Genomic DNA, 18,977 nt, shown 5'->3' with positions numbered 1-18,977 from the left:
GCATGTTCAAAATGGAACTCCACGTTACTCCATATATGGGAATAAAAGGGACCCAGACAGACAGTGTACAATGGGTACACTGACAACAACAGGCATACATATTGCATAAGTAGGTAGAGCATGCATTTCCAACTTGCATCATTCCCTGCGTTGTTTCCGAGTAGGCCGGTGCCTGGTCTTATCAATTGTGATGCTCTTTTGCCAGAAATGTGCTTCATAGACACAAGAAAAGTGAATGTTTGAAGCTCTCTCTCTCTCTCTCTCTGTCTGCCTTCCTGTCTCACAGTGCATGCTGTCCAGAGGCAATATGCAATTATCCCATTCTGACCTGAGATCAGATTCATACGAGTTTTCCACTGGACACACACTGGTCTGATTAACCCATTCTGACCTGAGATCAGATTCTAAAAATGTCAGTCGTTCTTCGATTTTTCAAAAAATAGTAGACCTACAAGCTCGTATCGCGCCACTCGGTGGCGCGATATGAGCTTGTAGATCTGCTAAAGCATAACATCTGCTAAAGCATAACATGATGCCAACACCAAAATGGGTGCCCCGTGCCCGGTCAGAATGGGTTATACTGTAACTATCAAAACTGATGACAATCATTGTTTTGGGATTGCTTGTAATTAAAAATAGGGCGGGAGGGTTGGGTTATCAGGTTTCTGATTACAAAAAAAAGGTTTGAAGGGTATGTTGTAATCTTTACTCGCACTGTGCTCATAAATTATTATTCTGGTCCACACATATATTTTTAGGAGCAAATCGGGGTGCCAAACAGAATGTGGATAGCAGGATGTTGTCCGTTTGCTCCGCCTTAGGTCCTCCTCTTCCGGTTGGAGCCCCGGTGGGGTTTTCATTCCCACTATAACAACAATGTACACATTCTGAATGCCCCCTGTCGGAATCCGTTCTTGAGAGATTAGATCAACACGAACCCATGCAGACCAATGAAATGAACATGGTGGACCCTATTGTAAAGTGAAATGCTTTGTGCCTGGTGTCATCCACAGTTAACAGCCTTGTATTGAGTTGTACTAGAAATGTACTGTAATTCTCCAAAATGTTAACAGTTTGACTGCGGAAAACGATTTACCAGACTTTTAATCAACCCCCCTTCACTGCCGAGATTGTTGTATTACCTTTAGAGCATACGCTGAATTATTTGGGCTTTTAATCCGCGAAAATCGAGCGAAAAAAGCTTCCCCCGTTTGTTATGAACGGCCGGACCACCCGCCATCTTGGTACACCCGGAAGACGCAGCACAGGACCCTCCTCCATGAGGCGTTGAACCCCATTCGTTTGCATTGGCCTCAATTTCCCAGAAGCCCTAGCAGCCCACAGCATGTGACGATTTCCGTTTTCCTCATCAAAACAGATGCACCTACTCTCTTTCTCCGCGGCGAAGGCGGATTTTCTATTTATTGTTTACATTGCGGCGGATTAAACACATAAAACAAAAGTCGCGTATGTCCGATATGGCAGCGACATTAACCTGGAGTAATCCATTCAAAGCACGGAAACTGTTAATAAATACTTCAATCAATCAATCAAAAACTACGATCGTAAACAAGGAGTCATATTATGGCCGCTGCATCAGGCTACAGTGCGCACAAACACGCACACACCTGAGACATGGCACATGTCCACTCGCTCAACTACTACGCTCATACTCAATGGACACATTACATCCTCAACTTAGTTGCGACACACTCAAGTAGCAGATTAACTATTTCAAAAATAAATAAAATACTTGAGGGCTTAATGTTTTTGTTATAGGGGTATTATGTATTAACAGTTTGACTGCGGAAAACGATTTACCAGACTTTTAATCAACCCCCCTTCACTGCCGAGATTGTTGTATTACCTTTAGAGCATACGCTGAATTATTTGGGCTTTTAATCCGCGAAAATCGAGCGAAAAAAGCTTCCCCCGTTTGTTATGAACGGCCGGACCACCCGCCATCTTGGTACACCCGGAAGACGCAGCACAGGAGCCTCCTCCATGAGGCGTTGAACCCCATTCGTTTGTATTGGCCTCAATTTCCCAGAAGCCCTAGCAGCCCACAGCATGTGACGATTTCCGGTTTCATCATCCAAACAGATGCATCTACTCTCTTTCTCCGCGGCGAAGAAGGAATTTCTATTTATTTTTTACATTGCGGCGGATTAATTTAGATGTCCTGAGAGTTAGATAATGGTATATAAAGCTGTAATTACAAAATTCTCATCTCGTTGGCTGATGTGTAAACAGTGCATACACAAATGTCACCCTATCTACAAAAACTAGTTTTAAGTATTATTACTTCCACTTATAAGTTCTGACTGATGATCACCTTAATTAAAAGGATCCCTGGCTAATGTAATATGCCTTAACAGTTTCCGTGCTTTGAATGGATTACTCCAGGTTAATGTCGCTGCCATATCGGAGATACGCGACTTTTGTTTTATGTGTTTAACCCATTCTGACCTGAGATCAGATTCATACGAGGTTTCCACTGGACACACACTGGTCTGACGAACCCATTCTGACCTGAGATCAGATTCTAAAAATGTCAGTCGTTCTTCGATTTTTTTCCAAAATAGCAGACCTACAAGCTCGTATCGCGCCACTCGGTGGCGCAATATGAGCTTGTAGATCTGCTATTTCTCAATAGCTAAAGCACGACATGATGCCAACACCAAAATGGGTGCCCGTTCAGAATGGGTTAATTAATTAATTAAAACATAGATTTTATGTTCATTTTTTCACCTAAACGTCATCATTGATGTTCACTGGCAATGCCATTGGTCATGATATTTGCATATAAATACCCCCCACAGAGGCTGACATTCACACAAATTAAAAGTCTCTGGACAATTTTTTACCTATGACCTTTGACCCTGATAAAAGTAAGTAAAATAACGAATATGTTTTTTTTGTGATCATTAGAATGTCTAGAACATGTTTTATTCATTATTGTGAAAGATATCCCAAAAAGGTGGCTGGGATGAGGGTGTGGTGGAGAAGGTTATTTGCATACACAGCGACCCCACCACATCAGGACTGACATTTAAGATTAAAGGACTTTTAAGACATTTTTAATACATAATTAGTAATCAACAAACTATGCTATAAAACAATATAGTTTGACTACCTGGCCTCTGTCTCTGGCAATCCCTCAAATCCACCGTACTAAAGGATCCTAAATCTGCTTTATACCTTTATATCAGACCAGCTGTTATCATGGGGTATTTTAATATCTGTGATGAAACACGTAATCCATTCTTTAAAAAAGAAAATTACCTTTTGTGTCTTGTATCTGAGTCCTGGATAATGGATTTAAAGTTGGATATCTCTACTCCCAAAGGGGTAGAGATACAATAGATGGGGAACGAGAGAAGGTGTGTGTGCGTGTGTGTGCACGTGAATGGACGGTGCATTCACAGCATTCTCATTTGGAGGCTTTCGAACAGGTAGGTATTCTGAGGACAGCATGTTTTCTCCAGAAGGAGATAATTACCGGCTAAGTTGTGTGCTTGACGTGCGACTTAATTGTGTTTTCAAAGGTTGTTGAGAATGAAACTGAAATCGTATTTTTGCCAAATAGCAGAACAAAGCATCGACAATGTTGGCACTGGCTTGGTGCTGGAAGAAAAGAGGCCTACTTGGCTTTCAAGCAAAGAAAACCATGTCATGTATGCATGGCAATAGATAATGTACAGTCCTGTACGCCTCTCTAAAATATGTTGTATTATTGCAACATTGGGGCTTACAGGGTTAAGAGTTGAACACTGAAGATTGTATTGTGTATTGTGTGCTACAGTAGTTCCAGGACAAGGAGATGAAGGGGAGACTTGTACAGTGTTGAGGCGTGCAGGTCTCTTACCAGTCTGTATGTCCAGGGACTGGGGGTTGTAGACAGCAAGCGGCCGGTTCTGACGATTCTGCTTTTTGGACTGCCTCGTGGGAGCGGACAAGACCGGGCCAGCAGCTGCTGCAGTGGGGCACGTCTCAGGGGCATCCGCAAAGATCTGCACGCACAATGTTTGTATGAGTTGAATGACTTGCTTTCTCTACTCGACCAAAAAAAAAAGAAAATAAATATGCACGACACAAAGCACACAGGGGCACGGCCCAGGCCTTCAGGAGCCATCCAGCAGCAGCAGTGTCCTCGCTTAACCTCAGGGAACCCAGCGCTTTCTTTGAAGTGCACAGGGCTTTCCGGTGGGGGCGCTCGCGCACACGATGGGAAACAGCAGTTGTTAAGGCGGGCGGGTGTAATGCCACGGCTCCTCTGGGAGAAGCTACGTTGTTGGCTGCTTAAAGGGGCATGGCCAAACATTCTTATTCATCGCACACAAACCAATAAAAAGGGAAGTAAAAAGGAGGAGCCCCCCCCCCCCCCGCAGACGCCAGGGAACCACATCCCGTCTGAAGATGACGGCCTAGGTTACAGCGGGTGTGTCTGACCCAACCTCTGATGGAGCAGAGGAGTGAATTAAACAGAACAGGGTTTGGACTAAGAAGCGTCGGTCGGTCGACTCGACTTGTTTACCCCCACCACACCCCCCCGGGCCTGTGTGTTTATACATAAACTTGGATGTGGAGTTGAAAGAGAATGGGGAGGGGGAGGGGGGGGTTTGCAGAGGAGAGGACTGGAGACAGGAGGATCACAGGAGAAGAAGAGGCGGAGGTAGGGAAGGAAGGAAGGGGGGGGAGAGAGAGAGAGAGAGAGAGAGAGAGAGAGAGAGAGAGAGAGAGAGAGAGAGAGAGAGAGAGAGAGAGAGAGAGAGAGAGAGAGAGAGAGAGAGAGAGAGAGAGAGAGAGAGAGAGAGAGAGAGAGAGAGAGAGAGAGTGGAGAGAGAGAGAGACATGGGGGCGATAGAGGGAGCAGAAGAGAGGGTGATTGAGGGACATTGAGTGAGAGCAAGCACATAAGAGAAAGAAAGGAAGGAGAGTAGAGAGAGAGAGAAAGTGGGAAGGAGCAAGAAAGAGGGAGAGTATGAGAGTTAGGATGGAGGCAGAGAGTGTGTTAGTGAGAGACGAAAACAGCATGAGAGAGGAAGAGAGTGGGGAAGAGTCTGAAGAGAGACAGAGGAAGGAGGGAGGGCAAAAAAGTTGGAGAGAAGAGCGAGAGGGGAAGAAAGATTGGGGAATGAGGGAACGAGCCAGACATACTCGCGCGCACGCACACACACACACGCACACACACACACACACACACACACACAATGGAGGCAGGCACGAATAAAAAAGTTTGTAGGAGAAATCTGATCCATCTGAGAGTCTTTGCAGAGTTGCTCTCTCCCTCCCCTCCCTGCCTCCATTCTGTCTCCTCTTGCTCTCCGCAGATGGAGGTGAATGTAAAGCACCGTCTGCTGCTCTGCTGGCATCTCGGGGTATTAACTACTGCCTTCTCGGGGTATCGACATTCTGAAGGAGGACTCGGCTGGGAGGGGAGCTAAGATCTGTGCGTCTGTCTGCCTATACTCCTCTTGTCTGCTCTGCAACACGGTGCACCTCCTAAAACATTCCTTGTGCATTCTACTGCAGACTCCTCTTATCCTCCTGGAGGGCGTCAGGAACCAGTCGGGTGCCAAAGTGTTCGTAGTTTTGCCAGACTTTGGTATTAAACCTGATAATTTCACGATTTAAGTGGATGCTCTCACAGTTCACAGTTCAGCGTTGTGAGATCAGGAGGAGGTTGTCATCATGTACTTGTACCCGCACCACGCACAGCACTGTATGTTGTATGCTCGTCCAACTTTGGCAACTTGAAATATGGGCTTTCACTAAATAATTTCGATTTGAGAGTTCTGGGTTCGACGGTAACTACATATTACCAATTATCATTATTGCCTGCGGCTGCTATGACTTTGTATAGACTGATGATGCAGCGATTTGAGTGTGTGCTCTCACTGACTAGACTAGGCGTGTGAAAATGGGATGGGGTTGATGCGCGCACGCACGCACGCACACGCACACACACACGCACACGCACACGCAAAATGTGAAAACACCAAATTAATAAAACACTCTGGCAGTTTCAATTGGCGGTACCCAGACTGCTGCTGTTCCGCTAGAAAGTATATAAATATATAAAACCAGATTAGAAAACTAATCTCAACCCCCGTTTCCCTCTTTTGAAACTGAGAATTAACCTTCTTCGAGGATTGGCACTGATTAATTGCATTCTGGTGAGATTACATGATCCCGCGAACCACAGGTTAAAACTCTAAATATATATATTCCTGGGGTAGAGAGGCAACGGGCCTTCTGCATAATAAGCAAGCATAATGTAATCTACAGTATAATCACACCTATGAAAAAACAGAAGACAAAACTGTATTTCCCAGTATAAGCACTGAGGGCTCCCCCTACTGGCCAGAGAGGGTGGAAGGCAGACTATCCAAGTCCTGTCCAAGTGGAGTAAAAACTGAAAGATTTTCATTATACTGTACAGGAATGTAGGACATGAAAAGCACTTCAATTCCACACAATTCCTTCATTTTGATGCCAGTTCCTTCAATGCCACTGTCAGCATATTCAGCAAAGGTGGGACTCAATTAAACATGGTATGGTAAGGTATGATATTCCAGTCATGGAATATGTAATGACCTTCAGTGCCCATGGCAACATTGAGGAAAAGAGAAAGTAACACAACATGAAAATACATTTCAAAATCAAATTTGGACAATAATTCTCCAGTGCACGCATGTGCAACAGTAGCATAAGAAGAGAAACATTCCATAAATGGTGAGGCATCAATTCTAACAGCATATACTGTAGTGGGAGTGAACCGTGTATTTTTCTAACCAATCAGAGTTCAGAGGGGCGTCGCTCAAAATTTGGTGACGTCAGTTTTCTCCACTGTGTTCTACCCACCACTTAAATCATATATACAGTACTTCGTTGAGCGGGATCCCCCAGGGGTCTTCTTGTTCCCTCTACACCAAATCTCCTTCCAAAAACATCACACCCGTGTGAAGTGAGGGGCACTCTCATCATCGTACATCATCCATTCATTGTCAATGGGAATTTAATGTTTGTGTAAGACGGAAATCTACACTATAGCTGAATATAGGAGTGCCCCTCAAAAACAGCCAGTCTAGAAGCTCACAACGTGAGGTGACACATTATAAGCTTGTATGTTTTCCGTGAATGTTTGCCTATTTTTGCCAGATGTTCAACTACTTGTATTATAACATGGCCAGATTTGGGATGCTAGGGTTCATGTGGTTAATGACAGTGTTTTTTTAAGAGTAGCCAATTATTTTCACAGCTTTTTCTCCCCAACTCTTTATGCCAATTGATTCCTCCCCACACACATTTCTGTGTTGTCACTGCTGTTGCATCCTACTGACTCACCCCCCAGTGAGGAGCCCCTACCAGGAGGACATGGGGCATTTGTCCTACTGACTCACCCCCCAGTGAGGAGCCCCTACCAGGAGGACATGGGGCATTTGTCCTACTGACTCACCCCCCAGTGAGGAGCCCCTACCAGGAGGACATGGGGCATTTGTCCTACTGACTCACCCCCCAGTGAGGAGCCCCTACCAGGAGGACATGGGGCATTTGTCCTACTGACTCACCCCCCAGTGAGGAGCCCCTACCAGGAGGACATGGGGCATTTGTCCTACTGACTCACCCCCCAGTGAGGAGCCCCTACCAGGAGGACATGGGGCATTTGTCCTACTGACTCACCCGCCTGTGAGGAGCCCCTACCAGGAGGACATGGGGCATTTGTCCTACTGACTCACCCGCCTGTGAGGAGCCCCTACCAGGAGGACATGGGGCATTTGTACGAACGGTGCCGCCCCAGATGACCTGCAATGACCAATATCACCCTTCCTGCCCAGCTTCCCTCCCCAAAACACAGGCCAATTGCATTCATGTAGAAAGACGCTCGACAAAGCCGGATGGCATCACGGTGGATTCAATCCCACATCCTCCGTGGTTGGCAGGGACCACTGTGCCACCCGGGTGCTAATGACAGTGCTCGTTTTGCCACAGATAAGATCCAGTGCAATATCTTCAAATAATATCCTACAATTAGCAATAGTGGAAGAACTATTACAGGGACAAAACTTCTATAGTTAAACCCCAATCGGATCCATTCTCGTACCTTCTCATGCTGCTCGATGAGGACTTCCACCACAATGTTCTGGAACTTGAGGTCCATGAGGGTGGCTACGGTCGTCTCCTGGGGCCACATCAGCGTGGGGCCAAACATGACGCCCAAATTGGCCACGGTCATCAAGTTCTGCTTGCTGTGGCCAGCCACGCTGAAGAAGGAGGTGAAACGGCATCAGTTCATCTGCATAACAGTGTACAGCACTATGGAGGCAGGCAATATTGCTTATAAAAGTACATCTTTTTTATTTATTTTATTTAGAACCTTTACTTGACTGTGTGGGGGCGGCGGTGGCTCAAGGGTAGAGTGGCTGGATGGTAACCGCAAGGTTGCCAGTTCGAAACCGGGCTCCCCCAGAGTTAGTGTCGAAGTGTCCTTGAGCAAGACACTGAAACCCCAAATTGCTCCTGATGTGCTGGTTGCATGGTTTCTGCCGCCATCGGTGTATGAATGTGTGTGTGAATGGGTGAATGTAATGCACAATCTCTGTAAGCGCCTTGGATAAAGGCGCTATATAAATGCACCATTTAACTGTGTGTGTTTACTAGAATTTGACCGGCCGCAAGCCACGCCATCCAGGTGGCCAGTGTTCTGTACCATACTGTACTCAGTGTACTGTATTGTTCCATACTGTACTGTATCAGACTGTACTGTATCAGACTGTACTGTACTGTTGCAGACTGTACTGTACTGCAACATACTGCATTGTACCATACAGTGCTGTACTGTACAATACTGTACCATAATTTTACTGTACCATACAGTGTGTGTGTGCACACAGTGGAATGGGGTGTGGCCTAAAATGTGATGTAATTTGCATCACGGTGAAATGTTGCGCAAGAACATGGTTTTTCATGCAAATGCAAACTGTACAGTAATTATGACAGTTGCAGATGCAAAGTAGTGCGTTATGTCTGGACAGGCATGCCGGTGGTGTCGTGCATGGTGAGATGTGGGCAAACGGTGTGGTTTGGTAGGAGAAGGCAGAACAAAAGCAGCCGGATAAACGGGGCGCGTGGGTTTTAATTAGGGTGGCAGGATTATGAGAAAACAACAATGTGATCCAGTTTAAACTACATCTCAAATGTGGTCTCGGCGAGACCAGCCCACTTTTACAGAATGACTTCCATCTCCCTCAATTTTGGAGATGAGGATAAACACGCCAGTTAAACTTGTGAAGTCAAAAGAACTGGGAAGACTTTCTTTATTGCAGACAGGTTGAAGCTATTCCACCACACTCCAAATATGATGACACACACTCCCATCTGCAGAGAGATGCGGTTGAAATGGCTTCAAAGGATGCCTTTGAAAAGACAAAAAAAAAAACGGCAGTGACAACTCGCATTTATAACATCTCAGAAACCATTTCGGATAGGAGTGTGAAATTCTGGCTTTGCTTCCTCACCCTGCAGGACAGACACACACGCCAACTTCAGGGGAGAAAAGAAATCTGGAGAATTTCATGCCGGATAATCCAAATTCAATTTCAATAGCGTCACTCTTTTTTTTTTTTACCAGAGCCCAAATTATGATGGAGGCTCCCATAAAATAAAATCCAGCAGACTTTGACTGCCCAAGGGAAGATGGATTATTATTACTTATCTTCAATTTGCTCCTATTAGTTTATTAAAGAAAAGCCTTCTGAGGCAAAATCGTCTAATGTTATCTAACGGTATTTCTTAAATCTCTCATTTTATCTAATCTCTCAAACAGAGCGCTGCACAACAGCGGTCCTATTCTGTGTGTGTGTGTGTGTTCTGGAGGACGGGCTTAATTTAAGTGATCCATTTCATTTCAGTGGTGGACTATGGCTGGTGCATACCAAACACGTACGGGAGCTTGGTCAGTCCTACGCCTGAGAGAACGGCGGGTCACAAAAATAAAGAAATTAAAAGGATTTGGATTCTTGTACCATCAGTTTTCGTTCTGAGTGGAAGAGTTGATGCAGAGAGGAGAAATGGTGTAAGTTAACAGCAGGGGCGGGGGAGTGTAGCAGAAGAGTGGGAGTGAGGGAGAAAGAGAGAAATCATGCGGAGTGAGAGTGAGGAGACAGACAGGAAGACGAGAGAAATTGAAAGAAGCCAGCGTGAAAAAGAGTGGGTGTCGACCAGAGTGACTGAACTATGACCAAGGGACCAGGAATGACCAGAGTGACTGAACTATGACCAAGGGACCAGGAATGCTCCACTCACTTGGCCAGATGCTTCATGAGCAGCCCCAGGAACAGTCGATTCCTCTCGGGCAGCTGGTGCACCAGGCTGTGGATGGCTTGGACACGAGACTCTGGACTCTGTTGTCCGGACTCTGTTGGTCACACAGACAGACATGACGCAACATACATTATTAACCCTGCAGCCATTTCACTCTCTCTCTGTTCTTCAGGTGGCGAGCAGCCTACACAGCGGATATCGACTGCATGTGTTGTAAATGCTAGTTAATCCAACCAGAGGGCAAAGCACCACAGCACACTGGTGGGACGAAGCCAGGACTCCGATCAACGGCTCAGCTTGGAAACACTGCAAGAAGTATAAAGGGCCACTGCGACTGAAAAATGCGAGAAGACCGGAGGAATGGGCCCCGGCTGTCATTTAGATGAGTCTTTCCCAACAATAAAGTCGAAAACAAAGACACGTGTTGGTTATGCAAAAGGACCATAATGTTGTTCAGGCTAGGTTTATAACAGCCGCAATAGGATTCCATGAGAGAATGAGTTTACAGAGGAAATATGTGAGGAAGGAAGTGTGATGGGGTGATTTAAGGGTCTCAAGCCTGGTGGAATTTGGCAGCAGGGGACCCGTGCGCTGGCTGGGGTGATAGCTTTATGTTTTGCACACTACCGTGTAAAAGGGTTGTGTTAAAACCTCCAGGATCATCCTTTAAACAGTCCCTCACACATGGGCAGCTGGCCGCCCACACACACACACACACACACACACACACTCACATACACACAAAGGCATATACAGTACATACAACATCATTGCTGTGGGAACAACAGGGATTTGAACAAGGAAAAAGCTCCTTACGGATGCTGTCATCCATCTAAATATATTTATTGCTAATCCATTTCAGCCCTTCTTTATGAGGGCATTTGCAAGTGCCTGATAAGGACGCCACTGCTGATCCAATTAGAGCACTTGTAATACGACTCAAGTTAGAATCCTTCAAAAGCATTTCCGACTTAAAGGATGCTGTGTGGGGGCGAAGAATGGTGTTCATGGACCATTTGGTGGCATCTGCATACTTTAAACCTGCAGCCTTACAGTATTTTAACAATTTGAAAGCTTTACTCACACTCACACACACACACACACACACACACACACACACACACGTGTAAAGTCAGCAGAAAGGACACTGTGGCTTTCTGTAGGTCACAAATACCTGCAGACAGTCCGCAAGTGAAGAACTAGTGATACATGATTTTTTTTAATATATATTTAAATCGTCAACCATTTGAATCGATTTTTTTAAAATCAATTTACGATAAATCATTACATACCTAAGTGTGTGTGTGTGTGTGTGTGTGTGTGTGTGTGTGTGTCTGGCCTATATGAATGTGTGTATATATATATAGAGACACTGTTTGATTTTTAACTTGCTTCTCATGAATGCATTATTTCTAGACAGAACTCCTTGATCAGCCTAGACAAGCATTTTACTGCCAGACTGAACCAATTTCATTTAAAGGCATTCAATTCACAGTGATAAATTCATCCACACATCTTGGTTCTCACAGGCTTTTAAGGTGGTAGTTGAGAGAGGGAGTGCACTGATGTGAAAACTTACTTGCAGGGCTGATGAAGTCTTTAAAAAGTCCGAAGGTCATCAACGGCTCAGGAAGGCTCCTTCATAGAGAGAGAGAGAGAGAGAGAGAGAGAGAGAGAGAGAGAGAGGGGGGGGGGGGGGGGGGGAGATGGAGGGAGAGGGAGAGAGGGAGAGAGAGAGATGAAGAGTGACGAGTGACAGAGGCAAGTGGAAGGTGAGAGGAGAGAGAGAGAGAGAGAGTTAAAGTGAACAAGGAGATGGGGGACAGAAATAGACGGTGCACTGTTTTATAGGGTCTGCACACAACAATGATTAATGTGGCTGGGCCGGGGGAAGGAATTAGATGGCGCGCCGCGCACGTCGAGATAACCAAGTTCATCTGAAGGTACTTTCACACTGCTGCTGGCCTCTGGCCAAGGGTACTTAGTCCCAGTGGAGGAGGCTGACCCTGCTCCACTGCAGCATATCAAAACACAAAGTTAGAGAGAGAAAGACTATATATAGATTATATACTGTATAATTATAGCACAAATAAATAAATGGATTCATTGTATATACAGTACAATATATCTGTATACACACACACATACATAAACACTTGAATGCCTCATTGTAGGACACTGTGGGGAAAAGGTTGGCTTATTATTAATTACTACATTATACTCTGCATTTGAGGAATTCATGTACATGTACTGTATGTTCAACAAAACACGACAGTTAAATAGTCAAATATCTAACGATGTTCAGAATGCAGTGAAGATCTCATGAGTCAATTTCACTGGAAGCTGAGATGAAATTCAATGCATGTGTCATGAAGAAAAACGTGCACATTTTATTTCACAGTTTCAGAATTGACAAATCTCCCCACAGGGATCAATTACCGGTAGTTTTAGCATCAGCAGCACTACTAGTCTGCAGAGAAAGACCCTTTGAACACATGAGAATAGGTAGACCTCTACAGAGCTCAACCAATGTATGTGGGAGTTTTGGAACCAAAGAAGTTTCCAATATAAAATCAGCAAAAAAATGACAGAATACCAATAGCAATGCTCGGACTTACTGCTGGAATGAACAATGCACTTTTTCCTGAAGGGATTGTACTTATCTAGCCATTTTAGATTAACCCATTAAAATCAGTCACAGTGTGCCACTTCAGTACAGAGCAGATGATACAACATTGTGTTCAGTGTTCATTAAGGCCTTATAATGGGCCAACATCAAAAACTAATGAATGAAGGTAACTTTCAGCCTCTAGTACTGTCCCATGGTCATTTTAACCACAAAACATGAAAAAACACTTCCTGGAATGGCTTTGAAAGTGGCCAATCACAACACTGCTTTGACCTCTCTAACCCACCCCATATGATGCTTGGCCGCTTCCAGCGCACACGCACACGCACACGCACACGCACACGCACACGCACACGCACACGCACACGCACACGCACACGCACACGCACACACACACACACACACACACACACACACACACACACACACACACACACACACACACACACACACACAGTTCCCAACTTGCTCTGACTAGGGGGTAGGTAAAAAATCACACTCATGTGAAGTGAGGGGTGCCATGAATAAGACAAACATTAAAAGTCCGTTGACTTGGCTGCCACATGACTTCACGAGCAGGCCTGAGGCGTTGGAGGAGCTGGCACCCCTCAAAAAAGAAAAAAAGTGGAAATAATATATTTATTGTTAATTAGTTCAAGACAGGGCTGACACATTTGTCTCAGGCTTAATTATGAAACATTGCACTCTGCACAGTGAACCCGACAATCTTTTTTTAATTTAATTATGTTAACAACTTACAGCCCACCATGCTGATAGCACTCTAATGTACAAGTCAAAGGAGAGTGTACACATCAGAACAAAACAGTGGGGTTATCGACTGAACTGGAACTCATTCCGTTTATGGCATTGCTACATAATGAGGCAGACTTCAAACAGTCATTTGTTGTGTAAAATAAATGGAAATATGGCTCATTAGTTTTTTATTTCCTCCTGTGAAGGAAGGAAAACCAAATGAGTTTTTGCCAACCAAAATCTCTGAAGGTAAACCATGTGAGGATTGAACTGATTTATTGACGAGTTATCACAGGTAGCCTATCCGCTGTTATGGAGATCATATGCATGTGCTAATAATCACATGCTTTATAACTGCATAGTTTATTTAGAAGTTAAAGACCCTAAAGGGAGATTCTCTTAGCCAAATGATGAAATGATGATGCTTGATATGCAACGCAGCAGGGGAAGAATTCCTTCATATTTGTTGAGTAACAAAGACAGAGTGAGATGTGAAGAAATCCCTCTTCTAAATTATGGCAGATGTCTCAGGTCAGCATTGCATTTGCTTCCAATGCGCGACAGATTTGATGATGAGGCTTGCCAGCTGACTAGCTGAGCTGGAACCGTCAATGTGCCTCATTAACCATTCCCAAAAAGACATTTCTTCTTAAGACCCACTTACGCCGTTTTCATGAAGATTCTGACATTCACCAAAGCTTCCTCAGCTGCGATTTGTTCTTAGGCAAGGAGAGCTATACAGGTATACGCACACTCCAGAGCAGCACACTCATACCCCCCACTCACATAACCAAAGCCCCCAGAATGGCTGGCCGACATTGGAGCTGCCACTACTACCTTACTGACCAAAACTGGAACTGCAGCGGGTTCTGGGACGTTGATGGAGGTGGACGGACGTTCAGTGACGTCATGTGCGTCAACCCTGACCTCAAATTTGAGGACGCTCTCAACTTACATTTGAGACCGCAGTCAACTTCCACTCGCTCGAGTTATAATGGTACTTCCGGCAGTACCGAGCAACTTCCATTGAAATGAATAGTGAGGGGTGGGGCTGTCGGTCCCAGTACGCTCTCTATCCTTTATAACTCTATGACATAACTCAACCGCCCTGTAGCTGAAGCTTGTGGATCTGCTATTTTCAGCAAAGATATTTATTTAGCCCATTAACACCTGAGACCAGATTCTACAAATGTCTTGTAAATCCTGCAGTTTTCTGAAAAAACAATGTTTCTATATTAGTGGTATGCAAACCTTTACATGTCAACGACCCCCAAAACTATCGGCATTCGGCCAACGACCCCATCTGAAAAATATGTTGTTTCAGGGACCCCCCCAGAAGCAAAAACGTTCGCTGTGAAAGAATATATATTATGTTCTAAGACTTGCACCACATTTTCATTGCACCACATTTTCATTTTTGCAAAAAAGCAGTTCTTTTTTTTTTTTTTTTTTGACCCACGATTTTGTAACCCATTTATCACCCCTGTGTCAATCATCCTGTGATGTGATCCTGGGCTCTACACACCCTCCGCCAACCTAGGGAGAGCAACGGACTTGAACTCATGCTTCCTTCATGCTTGAGTGTCCAAGTTGCTCCTTTACACCTGACAGGGGGGAGTTTCCCTGGTTGGACGTAGCGCATGGAAGGAACACGTTATTCCAACCAGTTCCTTTCCCCTCCATCAGGCGTCCCGGCTGGCCAGGGGGAGGCAGTTTAGAGACCAGGATTACTGCATGTTTTTGTGAGGGTACCTACCCTAGGGGACACGGGGAGAACATGCAAAAAATAGCAGTTCTACTGTAGAAGCTTGTAGTGCCGCACTCGGTGCCGTGCTATGAGCTTGTATATCTGCTCAATAGCTAAAGTATAAAATAATGATTAAAAGTGGTTCAACGCGCGCGCGTGTGTGTGTGTGTATGTGTTTTGGGGGGCAGCACACCATAATAGGGATTAGGAGCACAGAGGACTTTTGTTTGTTGGATTATGTAATACGAGTGAACCCATTTGACAGCTGCACCAGTCAAACAAACACCCACTCCAAAAGTCCCTTCCTGTGGGGTTTCTTAACGAGAGCCCTATTGAAGTAATACACATTGGTTTTTGAGGCCAAAATCGATATAGTCCCTGAGAAGCAATTGAACTCACATCAACAACTCAAATTTCACAATATCGATCCTTACCTCAGATAGAGCTTCAGAGCGCTTGCTATCGTTTTCACGTCCCAGTCTTCACACGTAGACAGGTCTGCGTCATTAGTCTTCTCGTCTAGAATAAGACGAGTCAAAGACAAGAGGTGAGATCACACTTTATCGACCCAGTGTAACAAGTTGCCAATTTCAGCAGTTAATATAGAGTAGACGTACAAGCACCATTCCAAACCTACAGTAGACGAGGGAGAATATTAGGTTAACGCCTTGACAGACTATTTATTTCAAGTATACAGTCAAACACAATCGTCGCTACAGCAAGTGTTCCAAGTGTGCCTCAGAGGCAGTGAGGACACACACAGTACTGTAGCAGATGTGAACGTTTAAAAAAGAGCGACACAACCCGAGAGACCGTTGTACCGTTGCTGATGGGTGGAAACCGCATATGTCCAAAACGGTTACTCAACACGATACAAATTCAAAAGTAGCAGATCTACAAGCTCAAAACACATCACCATGGGATGCACTTTAAGCTTGTAGATCTGCTATTTTTGATACGTTTGTGTAACACTGTAGTATGATCAAGTATAGGGCATTACTTTTACAAAATAATTATAATAATGTTGCGTTAAAATTGGGAGATGAGGTTTCTGCCTGAAAGCCACAATCAGTATATTACAACCAAGAACTGGTGTGTGTGTTATGGAAGTTCACGGTGTATTACGGTCCCGGAAGTTAAAATCCTACGCTCTTTGCGCGGTGAAATCAGACCCACCATGCAGACTATGCACGCTTCTATCCAAGCAACAACTGGTGCCACCTACGCTCTCTGCACGGTGAAATCCTTACAAACAAAAACACTGCAACTCGCTTACAATACGCGGACCTGGCAACCATGTTTCCCGTCTTTCTATTGGCTCCACGATTTTCAGTACACCACACAACACTTCCGATCGGACTCCCGGAAGTTACATACCACATAGCCTCGATAGCCAGGCTTTCATTTCGTCTGCGCGAAAGATGAAAGCCTGGAAAAAGCCGTGGGCTGAACAAGTCTAAAAGTGGGAGTCAACCCTTCCGGGTGGGCGTCGCTCTAAATGATGTGACGTAGCGCTGCACTAGGGGGGAGAGGAGGGGCCGGGGGTGACGGACAGATCGATGAGATCCAATCAGGGTGCGCGCATTTCTGAGGCGCGACCCGCCCCTCTAGACGAGAAATGTCTCGCTCTGGGTCAGGCTACATACCACACACACACACACACATAAACTGACACACACACACACACACACACACACACACACACACACACACACACACACACACACACACACACACACACACACAGCTGCGTCACACACACACACACACGCGCAATTTGGAATGGAATATCGAGGTGGCGGTGGTTGTGTCCAAAACACACAGAGCGCTCGCCACGCGTGCGCACACACCGAGGTGACTGCAATTCAATCAGCTCAGTTAAGAAGTCAGTGCTGCTAAATGCACGCAGTGTGACACTACTGTGCTTTCCTATGACACAGCGAAGACCAGCAACACTTTATCCAACCCTGTCCTTTTCTCTCCGCTGTGTCAGACACTCAGAGACTATGGGGCGGGGGGGGGGGTGCTCCTATTATGAGCCTCAGTACAGTACACATACAATTTACTCTGGGTGTACGTGTGTCTACGATGTGTGGCCATCCGTTACTACATGTGAAGGGCACAATATTGGGTTTACAAACACAGCTGAAAATGATGGAGGCTGTCAAATCCCGCAATTTCCTTCTTCCCATTGCGTTGCAACGGAACTATAGGATGAGCTGCGCGAAGGGCGGCGAAATTCTAGTACACTACAGTCAATTAGAAAACACAATATAGGCGGGTAAGAATATGGTTTGACCCCAAAAAAATTGTAACAAAAGGTTTCTCAACTTTTTTTTGTTGTATTAGGTGTCCTTAATAACATACTAAAAGTTTACCAAAGTTTGACCACCTGAAAGTGTGTTTCAAAATGTTATTTTCAAGATGGCCACCGCCAGTTCTTAAAATAATAATAATAGGGCAATGTTTCCTTTCCACATGGGGTTGTAAAAGTCATGGTGTAATAAGTCATATTGAGATTTTAATTTTAATTTTAAATTTTATTTCCATTCATACTAAAACGAGTATTGACGAGCACAACTGCCAGTTGCGCTCGTCAATATGAGACACAAAAAAAGGCATTAACAAATTTGGTTCTGCGTACTGTACAAGACCCAACAAAAATATCGGGAAAATAGTTGACACATACATTAAATCTACAACAATCACAAAGCTTTACAAAAGTAGTATTCACTCCTGTTTGATTTCTACAAGCAGTCTTGAAAGTTCAAATAAACTCCAAACATAAATAACTAGTAATAGTACAGCGGCTAACAGCCATATTGTGAGAGAACCTTTCACTCGGTGATACAAGCGTGAAATTTGGCATGAACATGCCTCTGGGTCACCTCTTTAACTTTTTTAACCGAGCCAGCGAAAAATCCAATATGGCGGTCATTTTTCAAGATGGCCGCCAAATAAAAAAGGCCTTTTGTGGCGGTTCTGGACAACCATGGGTGCGGCCGACTCGAGAACGGGCATTGCACTCCCTGTGGGTGTGTGGAACGTGTGTGTCGAATTTGAAGTCGGAGGGGCGAACGGTTCTCGGGTTACGTGGATTACAGATGTACACACGCACACAAAATTCGTGCAATATAGCAGATCATTGGAACGGTTGTTCGCTTGGTGATACAAGCGTGAAATTTGGCATGAACATGCCTCTGGGTCACCTCCTTTTTTAACCGAGCCATCCAATATGGCGGTGCTATTTCAAGATGGCCGCCACATCTAAATGTTAGTCTACATTTCTTACAAATTTTAGGAAAAAATTCACCATTATAGATAGATAGATATATTTATTTAATTAAATATATATATATATATTTTTTTTATTCTTTATATTTATATTTGATTTTTTTGTCATTATTTTTAGTTTTCATACTGAAAATGGTAGCATGCTAATGCTACCATTTTCTAATGCTAATTAGCATGTTAGCATTATCATGTTAGCATGCTATGTTAGCATGCTAGCATATTATATAA

The 18,977-nt window shown here is 44.6% G+C and overlaps 1 protein-coding gene across 3 annotated transcripts in view; it reads right to left on the bottom strand.

Annotated features, from left to right (window-relative positions):
* The window catches only part of arhgap10 (Rho GTPase activating protein 10), an 89,152-nt gene that overhangs the window by 20,197 nt on the left and 49,978 nt on the right, over positions 1-18,977 (bottom strand). For all 3 annotated transcript variants that reach the window (XR_014569308.1, XM_083766054.1, XM_083766053.1), the window contains exons 15-19: positions 15,890-15,974; positions 11,906-11,964; positions 10,309-10,420; positions 8,108-8,267; positions 3,869-4,013 (exon numbers count right to left, since the gene is read on the bottom strand). Coding sequence is in view for 2 of the 3 variants with exons in the window: in XM_083766054.1 (XP_083622180.1) it covers positions 3,869-4,013; positions 8,108-8,267; positions 10,309-10,420; positions 11,906-11,964; positions 15,890-15,974 (561 nt within the window). In the remaining variant the exon portion in view is untranslated. The remainder of the gene's footprint in view (positions 1-3,868; positions 4,014-8,107; positions 8,268-10,308; positions 10,421-11,905; positions 11,965-15,889; positions 15,975-18,977) is intronic.

This window comes from Protomyctophum parallelum (genome assembly GCF_964188405.1).
Source record: "Protomyctophum parallelum genome assembly, chromosome: 5".
NCBI classification, from domain to species: Eukaryota; Metazoa; Chordata; class Actinopteri; order Myctophiformes; family Myctophidae; genus Protomyctophum; species Protomyctophum parallelum.
The sequence above is the reverse complement of the archived record's forward strand: the minus strand, read 5'-3'. Positions and strand labels throughout refer to the sequence as shown.